The sequence below is a fragment of the Frieseomelitta varia genome, unplaced genomic scaffold (assembly GCF_011392965.1).
Source record: "Frieseomelitta varia isolate USP_RPSP 00005682 unplaced genomic scaffold, Fvar_1.2 scaffold_475, whole genome shotgun sequence".
Lineage (NCBI taxonomy): Eukaryota > Metazoa > Arthropoda > Insecta > Hymenoptera > Apidae > Frieseomelitta > Frieseomelitta varia.
Window position 1 is genome coordinate 48,869 of NW_025110229.1, and position 15,399 is coordinate 64,267.

Below are 15,399 nucleotides of genomic sequence, written 5' to 3' on the forward strand. Positions count from 1 at the left end.
AAAACAGTTTTTGGCGTTGTAAACATAGATATATACGTTGCGTTTCGAGTATTTTATTATTTTTGTGGTTCTGAATTTTTTGCCCGTCTGATGACGATTTACCAGTCGCTGTCAATAATATTTATGCGTCGTCGAATGATCATGGTTCGAGTCAGAATTTAATAATGAATCTTCGGATTCTTTTTCTATTACTACTAATGCTTATTCTCTACTGCTCTTTTATTTTTATATGATTTTCCACTCGTATTTTAGACCTCTAACACAAGCATTATCGCAAGTATACTGAACCCTGACTTGAAAGTCACAATCAAAAAAAAAAAAAAAATCATTATTGAAATACAAATAAATAAAATATTACTCATCATGCAAGAGCTATTATGTACGCGTATATTTTTTCTTGTTTAACAAACACTAATAGAAGAAAAAAATGACGACAATTACACAAGATGGTTCCTTTAGCTTTTATCTGCACGCAACTTGCAAAAGCATTTACTTTGATATTTCAGGTTAGAGCCGATAACAGTTACCAAGAATGTTATTGGTTACTCAGAAGACGTATATATATGGCGGCGCACGTATTTTTAAAAACGAGTTTGATCAGCGGCGACTGTTGATTACAAATGAAGAAAGAAAAAAATAAAGTAGCGGAAAATATATCGTATTCCCAGTTGTTAAGAATCAAAACCAAAGCAACGGGTCGTTGTAAACATGTTGTAAATTTTAAATTTTAATTTAAATAAATTTAAAAGAATTTAAATAAATAAACGTCAATTTAAATAAATTCTAAAAGTCTGTAAAATCTACGTAAATTAAAATAAATAGTTATTTGTTATGGTTTCTCGTTGAATCTCGTAGTATATTTATTTGAAGGAGCAAACCTGCCCTTCGTAAAAAAAAAAAAAAAAATTGAGTTACACGATAAAATATCAATATATTCGTATGTGACTTGAAAGTTACACGGGCTTTGTTAACAAAATTCCGAAAAAACATATTCATAAAAACATATTCATAAAAACACTTCACGAAGAGCTTGGTCGCTCTGTGTAATTGTCGCTCGTAATTGTTCCCTTGTATCGTCTCTTTTTCTCTGTTATAAGCGAGGGAGAAAGAAGAGGGAAGAAAACTTGACTAAATTGACTGGTTAAAAACGCGCCGATGTAATGAAGTCGCCCTGTTATTATTAACAACGATGTGCTGTAAGCGAGCCCAGGGGTGGAAATTTGAAGTTCGCGGTAGCCCCGCTGAGCAGCTAGATATAATAAACTTTAATCCCTTTACACAAACTTTCCCGCTCACCGCGACGTTTCGTTCGAGAGAAAAAAAAAAAAAGAAAAGAAAAGTAAAGCCTTAACTAGACGCGTCGGAATTACGGACCAATGTGGAAGAACAGAGGACACAGCGGAGAATATAAGGAGCTCCTTTATATAACCTCGATACTCTCTCTCTGCACGATATGAAATAATAAAAATTATACGACACGATATATTAAAACGCACATTAATCCTTACAATATTCAATTTTCTTTCAACTTATATGGAAAATCATTTCTTTTTCTTTTTTTTTTTTTTCACAGTAAAATCGTATTTGAAATTTCGTTTCATTAAAACTGAGGTACATCCAACATTTATTTAATTAATAAATTACTAAAAAAAAAAAAAAATAACATAATAAGGTTTCAACAAAGTTGCACCAACTTGATATCTTTGGAGAAATTCTGCTCGATTCTAAGAGGATTGTTTTCGAAACGTTTGAGAATCTCTAATTGCCTGGTAGAAACCACTTAATGAGAGCAAATTTTTATAGAACAATTATTCCGACATCTTTATGTTATGCTCCATAAATCGTTGCCATCTTATGGGGACGGTAAACGTCACGATTAAGAGGCAACGGGACGAGACAACAATTACGAGAGTTCGATTCTCTTGGTTAATTTTGTTTTCGGCTCTTTTATCGCTTTCCGAAACATCGGGCTATTTTCGGGGCCCTCGGTATTATTCTTTAATTGCGCCAGCCCGTTCGTGAACGAAATGTAAACGCACAAACAAGGTAAATTGTAGCCCGATGTCTGTCGAATTATATTCGTGCGATTGCGTTTAATCGCACGATAATTGCTAACGGGGAGCGAGGCTACGCATTTAACGAAGGCATGCCCCCTTTTAAAACGTACACGGATCTTCTTCTTCGCGAGCCTAAAGCCGTAAAAGCCACTTGCCTTCAAATGTATTTAATTAGTGCAGTTGCATCAAAAAAATTAATATTTTAATACTTTTTAATTACATTAAAAAAATTTTATAATTATATAAAAAATTAATAATAATCTAAACTCAAAGATAAAATAATATTAAACTTATTGAAAAAAAATTGTACATATAAACAATACTAAAGTTAAATTTAATAAAATACAATAGTTTTTTAAATGTATTAAATTTGAGTTTCTAATAATAATTTTAAAAATTAAAATTATTATAATAATTAATACATTTGAATAGTTTAAACTAAAATTTAAAAAAATTATTCTCCAATTTAATCGATTAAAATTTTTAAAGAAATATATTAATATTAAATTTCTATTATACTTCAAAAATATAATGTAAAGGATAGAAAGAAAAGTCCGTCCATGGCTATCACAGATGAATTCTGTATCTTCGATTTGATGAAAATCATCAGATCAACCTTGCATGTTGCAAGGAGAGAGAATTTCAATTTTCAAAATTGAAACGACGGATCAAGTTACGAAAAAAATTTCTTAATATTTTCACAGATGTTCGAAGTTTGACAATTTTCGAGAATAAAAGTTCTCCGCTATGCGATGTGGAAATATTAAAAAAAATAAAATAAAATAAAATAAAATAAAAACTTAGATATAATAAAAGATATAATAAAATAATATTTCAATTCCCACAAATGTATAATGGACAAAATCCGAATGAAAAAAAAAAAAAAATGTATCAACACAACAAATGTTCAAAATTTCTAGTATTTCAATTTAAGTACTTTAGTAAAACTAAAATTAAGAGTATATAATAATGAACACCACTAATTACTGTACAATTGTTACTCGTGATAAGAACAAAATCTAAATTAAAAAACATTTCTCGTTTGAAATACACCTTATATTATATATCGTTAATAATTGAAAATTGTCCAAATACTTATGAACGATATTGTACATCCACGTTCGAATAAATATTTGTTCTTACTCGTGAAACGAGTACACACGTACACGCACACACTGGAAAGAGAAAGCCGTATTAAATTGGAAAACAAACAGCGTCGATCATTCGATGAACGAGCGGCGAAATTTCCGATAGCAGTCGATCCGTAAAAATTCTATTTTTGATTATCGACGATTCGATTAACCTCAGCCTCTCTCTCTCTCCCTCAATCGTACCGAGCAATTACAAAATGAACAACTCGTAATCGATACGGCTTCGTACGATTGCAAATACATAATAATCGAGTTGAAATGTCAGGGTTGCCATCGTGTAATGCATAATACGGGAGGTGTTATCCCCTGATTTAATAGCCGAACGTTGTAATTATAATACGAATATAATTAAGAAAGAAAAAAAAAAAGAACAGATGTAAACACAGGTCATTTGAAGCTTTATTGACCCTTGAACGGCATTTATTGAACGGCTTTATTGAACCGGGGCCATTTATTATTCCAGACAAACACCGATCTTTAGTCGTTGGATTGCAAACGAACAGTCTTTTAAATTTTATAATCATAAACTACATACATCTGAAATTGTGCTTACGTGTTTTTTGCTTGTGAATCTTTAAGCATTTGTCAACTCGAAGAATTCCAATAGCAGTGCGCGTAGCAGAAAGAAATTCGAAGATCGAAATATACCCTGACGCCACCCCCCTTTGTTATTTCACATTTTTATTATAACATTTTAACAAAGCTTTGAACGAAAACCTATGTTTGTGCACTTGTAATATTTTCTGCTTTCATTGTTTCCATAATCGGTGCTTACGCAAAATTGTCATTCAAATTGAATGATTAATCTAATTCTGAAAATAACACGGAAGATCATTCGATTTCGACTAAAAATATTTTTTTCCATCCTCGAGGCTGCAGCCTGCTCGGTCGAGCGCAAAATACTTTTTAAGCGTCGGAAACCGAATTTTTCTATTTGCGATACCAACGAGTAGTAGTAGAGGTAAGCTCGTTCTAACAAGCTAGGTTGATAAATAACTAGGTTTATGAATATTCAACGAATAATTAATTCATGTGATGCTCACGAGATGTGTCAGGTGATCGAACGTCGAGAAACATAGCCGGCAATCAACGTCTGTACTACGAGTCGAAGCAATTATTCATCGTCGCGGGGGGGTTTTCGTCGACATCATATCGTCGTCGTCTCATCGAGCGGAAGCTTTTCTGTCGCGTGGTTCTGCGGTGGAAAACGGTCATTACGTGGAATCGCGAAGTAATAGTGGAAATAAGCCGAAAGAAAAGGGATCCGCCGGCGAGAAGAGGGACGAGTTTGGGGATTGACCCTGAACCCCGACCTGCCGGGCCGACGAACCGCCCCAAGGATATCTTAAAGACGACGGGGCGAGATCCCGCGGCCTCGTTTTCTCGCTTTTTCGTGCTGGAAACTCCACTTTCGATTTCGCGTGTTACACGTTTCTCTTCCAAAGTCGACGAATTTTACTTGGAATTCTCGTCTCCCTCGTAGTCTCGACAATTTCGTTTTTCAACAAGTGCTTCAAACTCGTTGTAAACTTTGACCGTGTTGATACGTGTTTAAATCTGTTTGTCATTTTGGAATTTTTCAACGGAGCGTTTCTTTGTCCTTTTTTTTCTTTTTTATTTTATTTTCCGTCAGGTTATATATCGAATTTTCGTAGTCAGATCGAAATTGCGTTGAAATTTAATTTTTCACGCAAATTCACATTTCTACAAATAAAATTCGGGAAAACGGAAGATAGACAGACAATTGTTCTCTGTATTAATTATTAATACCCATCGAGTGTCGCACGTTGGATATTTTATGTTCCTCCAAATGAATTTTGTGCATTTCTGCATCTTCGAGTTTCTTGAAGATGCGTTGGAAAAATCAGCAATCTATCCGATCAGTTCATCGATGCTATTGCAGAGTGAGACTTTAATACACGGGTCAGTTTCAGGTCGGTTTCAAGCGTTAACAACACAAACAAGATATTTCTACGAGTAAATGTAGAATGTACACACGTAAGTACAGTGTGTTTGTCCGTCTCAACCCCTTTTCTCCTCAGCGATTTCCACTTACCTGACGCAGCTGCGAACTTGAGAGCTTTTCATCCGCGGTATGCAACGTTATCGTTATCTATAGCGAGTCTACACACACACACACATGCACAAGTCAAAGTCAATCTCGAGGAATCGTGCAACTTTAGATCGCGAAACGAAACCTTCGCAGGTGCCCCCAACCCCTTCTTCACCCGGTGGAGTAAACAACGTTTATACGAGGCAGAATTCCTCGGTCCAACCTCGGGCAAGAAAAGTCCGCCCGAGTTATACGAACCACCGTCGAGTAAAACGGTAAAAATGTTCGAAAGAATTTGAGAAATTCCAGCCGAAAAACGAATCCCACCATCCCCTCCGTGAACGATATTGCCCTTCGACTACGAATTAAAACTGGCAGACGTGTCTGGAATTTCACCGCCTCGTCAAAAATTCAATAATTCTTGCCCGTCCTCTTCTCTTTCCGTCAAGAAACATACTACTCTTCTGCAATTCGAAATGTAATTCGAATAACCGGGATATCCAAATCTTTGTCTCTGGACTGACGATTAACAATCGTCGCTACTGGCGAGAGAGATGAGAAATTTTTTCGAAATGGAAGATCGATGGGTTAGGATTCATGGATAAAACTAACTAAATCTAACTAAAAAAACTACCAAAGTGGTAAAACAATAATCAATTTGTAACTTTCTATGGTAAGTTTATGTATTCGTGAACAGCATATTTTTAGATATATACTCGAGTAGTGATTTTCAATGAAATATATAACTAACAGAAGCTCGTGTTTTTCATCGTATTATACGAACGATTTTTCTCTCGTATCTTGGCGCTGTTTAATTTCCCTGCCACCAAATATTATACACTTGAATGTTAATTACCGTTATTAGGATAACGCGAGTCGCAAGTTTCGAGGTTATAGATTTATTCTCATTAGCATGGTGCATCCCTTATTTGCCGTTACACACACGATTCTCTCCCCCAACGCGATCCCACTCGTTCGCCAGTCCCTTTGAACCTCTCGCGAGCGCACTGCGCGGCCGATCCTTCAAAGCGATAATTCGTAGGCGACCGCGTAAAGCATCAAAGTACTTACACCTCCGCGAATATCTTTAAATTTGCGTAGGTACACGTGTCGTGGCTGTTGTGCACAGCCTAATGAGATCGTAAAACGCGAGCGAAATAAGGAGAGCCGCGAGTTTCCACCCCGCGCTGCGAATTATTCGATACGATGCGAAGAGCTGTGGAAACTCGAGGACGAAGAGGGGATTGAAAATCGTGTAGGAAGAACGGAGTTTCAAAGTGAAAGAGAGAAAGAGAGAAATGGAGATGAAAGCACGATCGAGGAAACGACTGTGGAATAGTACCATCTCGTTATTTATTTTTGGTTAAAACGCGAATAACGCGATGGGGAAGAGCAAACCTCCCCCTTGGCTCGTCGCACTTCAGCGAAAGCGGGATTTATAGGTCGCGTTGCGCCGCCAAAATGTCTCTATGTACGAGGGCGATCGCGGCGGAGCAGTCTGGATGGGGGGAAGAAAAAAAAGGAAAAAAAAAGAATCACGACCGGCATAAATTCGAATTGCTTCCATGGAAAAATGTTCGACGAAATATCAACGATATATTCCGAGCTCCGAAACAACGCCCCTTCCTTCCGTTCCTGCGTTCTCTACTCGAAATTTGCAATTCGATGGTATGTATGTCCAGGATAATAGATCGTTCAGAACTGAAAACCATAAAAGAGTCGAAGATGAACGATTCGTTCTAAAATTTTGGCTAATTTCTGAGAAAGATTTCAACAAAATTTCTCTGGGAGAACTGTAATTATTCTGAAAGAGAATGTCTGTGGAACGTTCCAGGAAAAGAAATGCAGGAAATGCAAGAAAAGGAAAACAACAAGAGAGGTATGGAATTGCGAGAAGATGAAGCTGGCGGTGGCTTTTTTTTTCTTCGATAGGATGAAAAAGCCAGAAGAGAGAGCCGAGGAGAGACATTTTAATAACATTCCCAGCGTTCGACCCGTTTAAATACATCGCGGTGGCGTGATTCCATGCAGTTGGCCTTGGAGGCTGCTAGAGCGTCAAGCTCCTCTCTTCGCTCGCTGGCCCTGAGGAGGTGGCCACGGTCAAGGCTACGAGCACCCTCCTCCGCCTCTTTCTTCTCTCTTCTTCTTCTTCTTTCTTCCCTTTTCCTTCACCGCACACCATCATCCTCTCTCGCCGCTTTATCCAATCACAACCAATACCAGAGGAGCTCGTACCTCTTGTTCGATACGTGTACAGGGCGTTTCAAAAAATCGTACTTGTCAAAACATTTCATTGCAAAGTACTTAAAGTATTTATATCGCAGATAGGCGACAGATGAATTTTACTTTTTAAACAACACTTAAAAAAATTATTAATTTAACATTTCACATGAATGTAAGTAAATTCGAAGAAATTCACAGAACAGGAGTTTAATTTAATTCGTTATTTAACATACGTGATCTACACAATTTATTCGGCAGTGGTAGTAACTAGCTTTGTTCACACGTGTCTACTGATCTAACTCAAGACCAATCCACATTTGTTGATTGCCATTTTTTCAACTTCCAACAGTACTCGAGACTCGATCGAAAATATACAATTTTTGCTTAAATAAATCAATTCTTATTCTGTCGATAACAGTCTTCGAGTATCTGCCCAAGGTCGATCAAATTTTTGAAACACCGTGTATGCTTTCATCTTGTATGCGCATATGCGTCCGCCGCATAGTGAAAGAGCAGAGGGAGAAGAAACGAGAGGAAGAGAGTTCCAAAAAGTCGGTCCCGGTGCATTTCACAGCACGTGAACCACGGACGGCGAAATATCTGCCAGTGCGATTCGCATCGGCGCGTTCGAAACGAAAAACCCTCGGTCCCCCCCCCCCCCCCCCCCCCCCCCCAACGCTCGGTTCCGTCGTTCCGATCGCGATAAAAAGAGGGATGAGGCGCCCGGATCCAACGATGCACGAACTTCTGACTTCTCCGCGGCGCGCACCTTGACGAGGGCCAAGATTTTGCACGTCGATAACGTGGAAAATAAATAATTTGCACCGTGGAGAAACATCGAGCAGATAAAGAACTTCTATCAGATGGCCGAGTGTCCGTACCGTGAACCGTTTCAACGATTCAAGTCGAGCATCGTCCTACATGCTACGCAACACGGGAACGACACACCATATCGTGGAGAACCAAACGAGATACGGGGAATTATTAAACGTCATGCTTGTTGGTTGGCAACGAAGGTTAAAAAAAGACAAAAGAAAAAGGAAAGAGAGGAATTCGTCATCAAGGGATAAAATCGGGAGATAAAATAAAATGTCACGTAACATTCCAATTTTCCTAATTTTTTTCAACTTCGAAAGGAATATCGAAAAAAAAATTATTTCAATCACTCTGATTTTACAGCAGGTTGACATATATATATATTCAAATATACGATATACGTATTTCAAGAAGAAGATCACGACTGTAGAATAAAATTATTCACAACATAGTCGGTGAAAAATCCACTCTGAGAAACCCGTTTGCGAAGATGTAGTGACTCGTTGCAAAGATAACGCTAACCTTAGCCTCAAGTCAATTATCCATAATATTTCTTAAAACACTTTCATAAGTTTCGCTGTGTACTCTCTTTCTCTCTTTCTCTCTCTCTCTCTCTCTCTCTCTCGATACACAACTTGATAATTAATCAAATAGCATTCAAGTTGCAAGTTCCCAGAACGGGAATCGGCCGCGAAAAATGAAAGAACAAAGAGACGCGCATACGGTGTGTTAACGCGAGGGGAAAAAAGATTTCAGTAAGGAGCTACCCATCGAACCCAGTAGAAAATAAACAGAAATAGGACAGGTTCCAAGACTGGATCTAAATATAGGATATATACCCAGTGTGCGTACTACTACGGGTGGGGCATCCTCGTAATCGTCGTGTTTGCTGCCCTTCGTCTCTCGCTCTCCATGCTCTCTTCGCCGAGAGAACTGTAGAAAACGACCTATAACCGGGCGTCTGCATAACCTATACACCCAACAACCTACGCGTCCCCGAGAAAACCGACCCCCACAACGTTCATTCATATCCTGCAAAACGGCGTGTGTCCAGAGAGACTTCGTCTGCGCCACGATGCCACCGGAACACGATTGATTTTCCCCTCTCTCTTTCTCATTCGCCATCCTCCTCTTTCATTCGTTGGTTCATTGTCTTTCAAAGAGCAATTTTCCAAGTTAGCCAACAGAAACAAAAGGGCACGAACTCTAAACGTGGTACCGTAAATACGAACATAACTACGTTCGCGGTATATCGGTGGTAACAAATCATGCCTTTGTACATGGTGTTAATATTTGTTAAAATAATCATTTTGTAGCAATAGGTGTTGATTTGCAAAAACACCATGAAAAGCAGATACGAAGAAAAACGTTATAACGCTAGAGCTACCAAGCATGGAATTTTCATCAGAAACGTTAGAATGAAAAAATTAGAAAAACCGTGAAATACAATAGAATATACGAGCTTGCAATGATTTTTATTTTATAAAAAAATCATTTTAATCTCTGAAGATACATTATTTTATATCTATAATATATATCAGAACAGAAATTATAAATTAGTTGTTTCGACCACCTCGGTAATTCTAATGTTAACTATCATTTTCATTAGCTTTCAAGTATGCAATTCTTAACGTTCTCGAGTATGCCATTGAAATTTCATTGTCATTCCCAATTCCATCAGAAATGTATAGATATTTGTGAAAATTCGTTCGCTATACGATACAATAAGATTGACTACTATAGCGTATACGAAGCTTTCGTAATTCCGTGTTATACTTGACACCTAGTCCAATTCAAACACACTAAAAGAACACAGCGAAAGATTGCGGATTAAATGACCAGATGAAAACCAATGTGGTTTCTCGGTGGTTTGTTTCTTTTTTTTCTTTTTAAAGACCGGCAGCGACAAAGGGAAACAGTATACAGATGGAAAAAAGAGCCAGGAAGCAGAATCAGCTATCTACGATTTTGATCATCGGTCGCTCCTTTGAAAGAGGCGAGCGAGGATCGAATTACCAGCTCAATTCATCCGTGAACTTCTGCGTGGTTGAATATGTCGCGTGTTTGCCAAGAACCGCCGTTGTTTTTACGCTCCAACGAACAGACTCGCCCGAAAAACGTAACACCGCCGAGATACAACACGTTAACACGCGTTACTACTCGCGATCTTCGACGATGTTCTTCGTTTCACCTCGCGAAGATTTCAAACAGTACCGCTCCTTCGATCGGTTTCTTTTCAGTTTTCGAAACTGAGCAAGAGAAATCGCGTCCTTTTCGCTATCTGGCGCTCCATCGAGCAAAGTATGTATTTCGCGAAACATCGCTCATTCTCTTCTCTCGTTCTCCATCGCGAGAATTATTTATAACCGCACATATACGCCGCAAACGCGAAACAACTTTCGTTCGGCCGCGAAATGAAAATATCCCCAGTCGCGTTTTTTTTTTTTCTTTTTCTTTTCTTTTTATACGAGCTTCGAAATCGTGCTATAAAAGAAGGAGCGACGGAAGCATGTGCTTCTTTCCATACGGAATACGTTCTCGTCCGCTTTAACCCCCTGGAATACGCGATTCTAAATTCTCAACCGTTCTCACCGCGACCTTCTCGCGACACTGAACTTTAACACGACACATTCGAGGGCGTGACAAAAGCTCTATATCGAGAATCCTTCGAAATCCTTCCCCCTTCTTATCACCCCCTCCCGTTTTTATCATTTTTGTCTTCCTTCGGAGGTATAAAGATAATAAGAGGAAGCTAGCGTGAAGATATATGTATGTATATAAATGTGTGTGTAGAATGTTTCGATGTTTGAACCAAGATATTCAACATAAGCGATCATTGACCATTTCGATTTTAATTTTTAAAACTACCGACGATTAAAGTATGTATATAATCCCCATCAGAGAAATTAAAGTAAAAAAACAAACAACTTTATGATACAATAGAATACACAAGTTGTTATTTGTTACATTTTACCAAAAAAATCATTCAAATCTCTAAAAAAATAGACCGTTTTACAACTACAAAGTTTCTAACAAAAATGATGAATTGATCGTTTTCACCATTTTGGTAGTGTTAATTCTTAAACTCTCACTATACACTCTACTTCATTTTCAAACTATTGCGTGAGAGATATAAACTTCTTCTGACGTTTTTTCTTTTCTTTTCCAAGTTTCATAATTACCGATAAAAGTAGCATAAATAACTGTACAGCTAGCAACGTAAAAAGAAATATGCAAATGATCGAAGATGGGTGATTCTTGTTTCTCACCAAAGATCGAATAGCTAATTATACAATATTCAGATTATGTGTTTCAAGGTCACTGGAATTTTTTTCGCTCGTTGAAAACACCACACGGCCAAAGTAATAATAAATATTACGTTGGAGTTCTCTAACGTAGCCACTCTGCCAATTTAATCGGATTACTAATAGCGTGGGATGAAAACGAAGCGAAGAGGAGAATGGCTGACTATCATGTGAAGGTGTGTGTATTAATAAGCCGGCGATCCGAAAGAAACGTTCTTCTTATCGACGTCACTAAAAGAAAACAGCTCCTCTGCAAGGTCAGAAGAGCTTGCGTGGGAGAGAAACGTGACCACTATGATAAGAGATCGTGATAATTGTATTCTTACACGTTGTCCCGGTGGACCTCACAGGAAGTCATCAGAATATATCGTGACTGCCAGGCCAATTATTGTTTGTAACAAGCTATGTATACCCTTCTCCACACTCAATCTACTTGTAGGTACCACGAATTTAAAAAAAAAAAAAAAGAACCTCGGTTACCTTCCACCGCATAAATTCGCGTAATTACAGGGTCACCGCTTTAAGAAACTTCTCGCGTATCTTCATCTTGCATCGCGCAGGAAATTAATTTTCTACCCGAATGACGCTTAACGTGACAAATTGTACGTTAAGATCTTTATACGTACGTTATACATTTGAAGTTTTCGATTATCTTGAATGGAAGTACCAATGTAACTGTTACAAAATACGTATTTTCATGCGTATTTCAAAAGTATCAGAACTTAAAATGAGAGAAATATTTTAAGAGTAAGAAATGCAAAATTATAAAAAAATAATATTTGACTGTTGCTTCCTAGAGTCTATTCTTTTTGCGTAGCAAATAATAATATTTTTGTAAGCTTTGAAATAATATTTTACCCTTCCTTTCCGAATTGTGCCACTTTAAAAAAAAAATATATATATATATATATATATATACATATATTTTCACGCGTATTTCAAAATTATCAGAACTTAAAATGAGAGAAATATTTTAAGAGTAAGAATTGCAAAATTATAAAAAAATAATATTTGACTGTTGCTTCCTTGAGTCTATTCTTTTTGCGTAGCAAATAATAATATTTCTGTAAGCTTTGAAATAATTTTTTGCCCTTCCTTTCCGAATTGTGCCACTTATATATATATATATATATTAGATACTAACAATAAACTGATCAATTTTCAAAGTTAAATTGTTCAACTCTTAAATAAGTGTACGATTAATATTCAATTCTTGAGAAACAAACGACTAATCCATGTGTTCGTTCATCGCAAAAAAAAAAAAAAAGAAAAAAAAAAGAAAGGAATAAACTCCGAAATAAACTTAAAAGCAGTGCTTGTATAACGTTGTTTGTTCCCTGCAATTTATAGAGTTTGTTCCCTTCGATTTACAAAATTGATCAATGTGCGGTCTCTGAATAGTTGATAAACACTAAAAACCAAAGAACAAGTGAAGAATGATAAAAGGGAGAAACGAACTTACCGAGCCCGATCGCTGAAGAAGTCAATCTTACTCTTCTTCTTCATAATGACCTGAGGCTGATGAAGGGGGCTAACGCTGGGTTCGCTGGTGGCCGGTGGCGAGCTGGAACCGGTGCTGGACGAGAGGGAACCGGCTCTTCCACGGCTGGATTCGATTAACTGCACCTCGGTTGGACCGCGACCGTTCGCCGAAACGTGATTCCCATGGCTCGGCGGGCCAGCCGAAACGGCCAACGTGGGCCTGGTGTTCTGACGATTGCGACGTTTCTTCTTCTTCGCCTCGTTCTCGTCCTGTCTGTTACCAGTGGCGTTACCACTTCCCGGTGGGATCCAATCGAGATCTTTCTTCAAATGGCCGCGGCCGCAACGACAGCCGCACGCCTTAAACGCCAGATCGTAACCCTTTTTCGTCCAGAGGTTCTGATGGCGCTGTCGCTCGGACCAGCTACGGGCGCGTCCGCACGTCTTCAAGTATGTGAGCACCGTTTGCTCCCAGGCGTCGAAACACTCGCGATGCATGAACTGGCCGACCGGGCAGCTATCGTTGTTGCACGTCACCTTGACCGCGTCGTGTAGAGCGTTTAAGCGAATTAAAGCATCACCCCGGAGGCACTCGCCGGTAGGCGTGCAACAACGGGTCGTCTGATTCTGTGTTAGCAGGTTGTTCTCCATCGTGTCGTTCATACCACCGCCACCGGCTCCTCCACCGCCGTTCTCCATTAGTACACCAGCGTGGCCGTTCGCGTGACGCCGCGGTGCCATCACTTCCTCCTCACGGATCGGTGTCAAACACACCCTTGCGATCCGATCCGTCTCTTCCAACGTGTTACTCACTGTGAACCACAAACCGACGCCTCGTATCGTGATGATGATGATGATCTTCCTCCTCCTCCTCCTGTCGTGACCAACGATCCCCCAAGGGAAAGTAGGTAAGTGACACACAGCCGTCGTATGCAAAGAGACCAATCTCAGAGTAGCAATGCGCTGTAGCACGAGTAAGCGTTACACAACTCGTTTCTCTCACGTTGTTTATCCCACCGGTTATTCTATTCTTTCATCTTCACGCAATTCCCGCGTCTCGGCTGCGTCGTCGCACGCACACCCATCCAACGACTGGCTTTTGATGTTTCGCCAAGTGGCGCGCAATAAATTCCGCAGAGACACGCAGCGGATGTGTCTGGTACTGGAGAGAGAGAGGGAGAGAGAGACAGAGAGAGAAAGAGACACAAAAAGGCGGGCGTTACAACGAGAATAATCGCGGTGGGCTCAATCGGTCGAATCGAGAGACAGGACGAACGTGCCGAGACCAAGTGTCATTCGATGATGGTTATCGTCGTTCCGACACGGAGAATTTTCGAAGGAAAAAAGTAACGGTCACTCGACACACGATTGAACAACGATCGTGATGGTTTTCGGAAGGGATCTGTGTATCTCTCGACAGTGGCGTCGTGATATGTTTCGTGCAACAAAGTCAAGGTCAGCGTGGTTCCGCGACGCCACGCCGCGGTAGTTTCGGCAAAGTCTCTCGGCGATTGGTTTTTCTCTCGGGGCAACGATCGTCCGTACACGAAATTGCGTATATATATATGTATATGTTAACGGACGAAGGTCTCGGACACTCGGTGTTGAACAACAAATTTCGGTGCGAAGGACGATTCTCTAACCGGCACGATCGAGCGAATGTGTCGGTCCGCTCTCGTCCATCGAATGTCAGGGTCACCGGCGCAGAGCGCGCGCAGCGTGGAACGCAATTTTCGATCGAAGTTCCGTGACGCGTTCTCCGATTCGCTCGTGCACGGAGTCAAACGAATGAGAGACGAGGACAACAACAAAGACGACGACGACGACGACGAACGGATCCAATCTACACACGACGCAACACCGAGGCTCCGCTTCCTTCTCTTTTCTTTTTCTCTCGTGCCACACGGAGAGTCCACGACGAAAAACACTTGCTCGCACGTAGGGTGTACCAGTCACTGAGCGCCGGCGACGACAGCGTGCCGGCTGCCGTGGCTCGGCGCGCGGGCGAGCGCGAAAGTGAGGCCCCATTGGGTGAAAGCGAAAGCAGCATGGTGGGGGTCACGGCTAGCGCGCCAATCGATGCGCGCCGTTGTCGTCCCTCCGACGGGCGCACGCTACCGCTCTATATCTCCGTCCTTCTCCCGCTCGTACGTCTGTCCTTCTCGCGCTCGCAGCCGGCGCTGCATACACGAGCGCGCGTTTTACTTTTCGAAGCCGGCGAGGAGGCCTGCGAATAATCCTCGATACGTGTGTGCGCGCCGGTACGTACGAGAAGACGTGTACGTATCCACGAATACCACCGCGACTCGACG

At 40.1% G+C, this 15,399-nt stretch overlaps 1 protein-coding gene across 1 annotated transcript in view; it reads right to left on the minus strand.

Annotated features, from left to right (window-relative positions):
- Positions 1–15,050, minus strand: part of LOC122532813 (headcase protein-like) — a gene marked incomplete at its 3' end in the record, with an annotated part of 48,330 nt that extends 33,280 nt beyond the window's left edge. The window contains exon 1 of the mRNA XM_043661917.1: positions 13,068–15,050. Coding sequence (XP_043517852.1) covers positions 13,068–13,828 — 761 coding nt within the window. The remainder of the gene's footprint in view (positions 1–13,067) is intronic.
- Between the last annotated feature and the right edge of the window lie 349 nt (positions 15,051–15,399).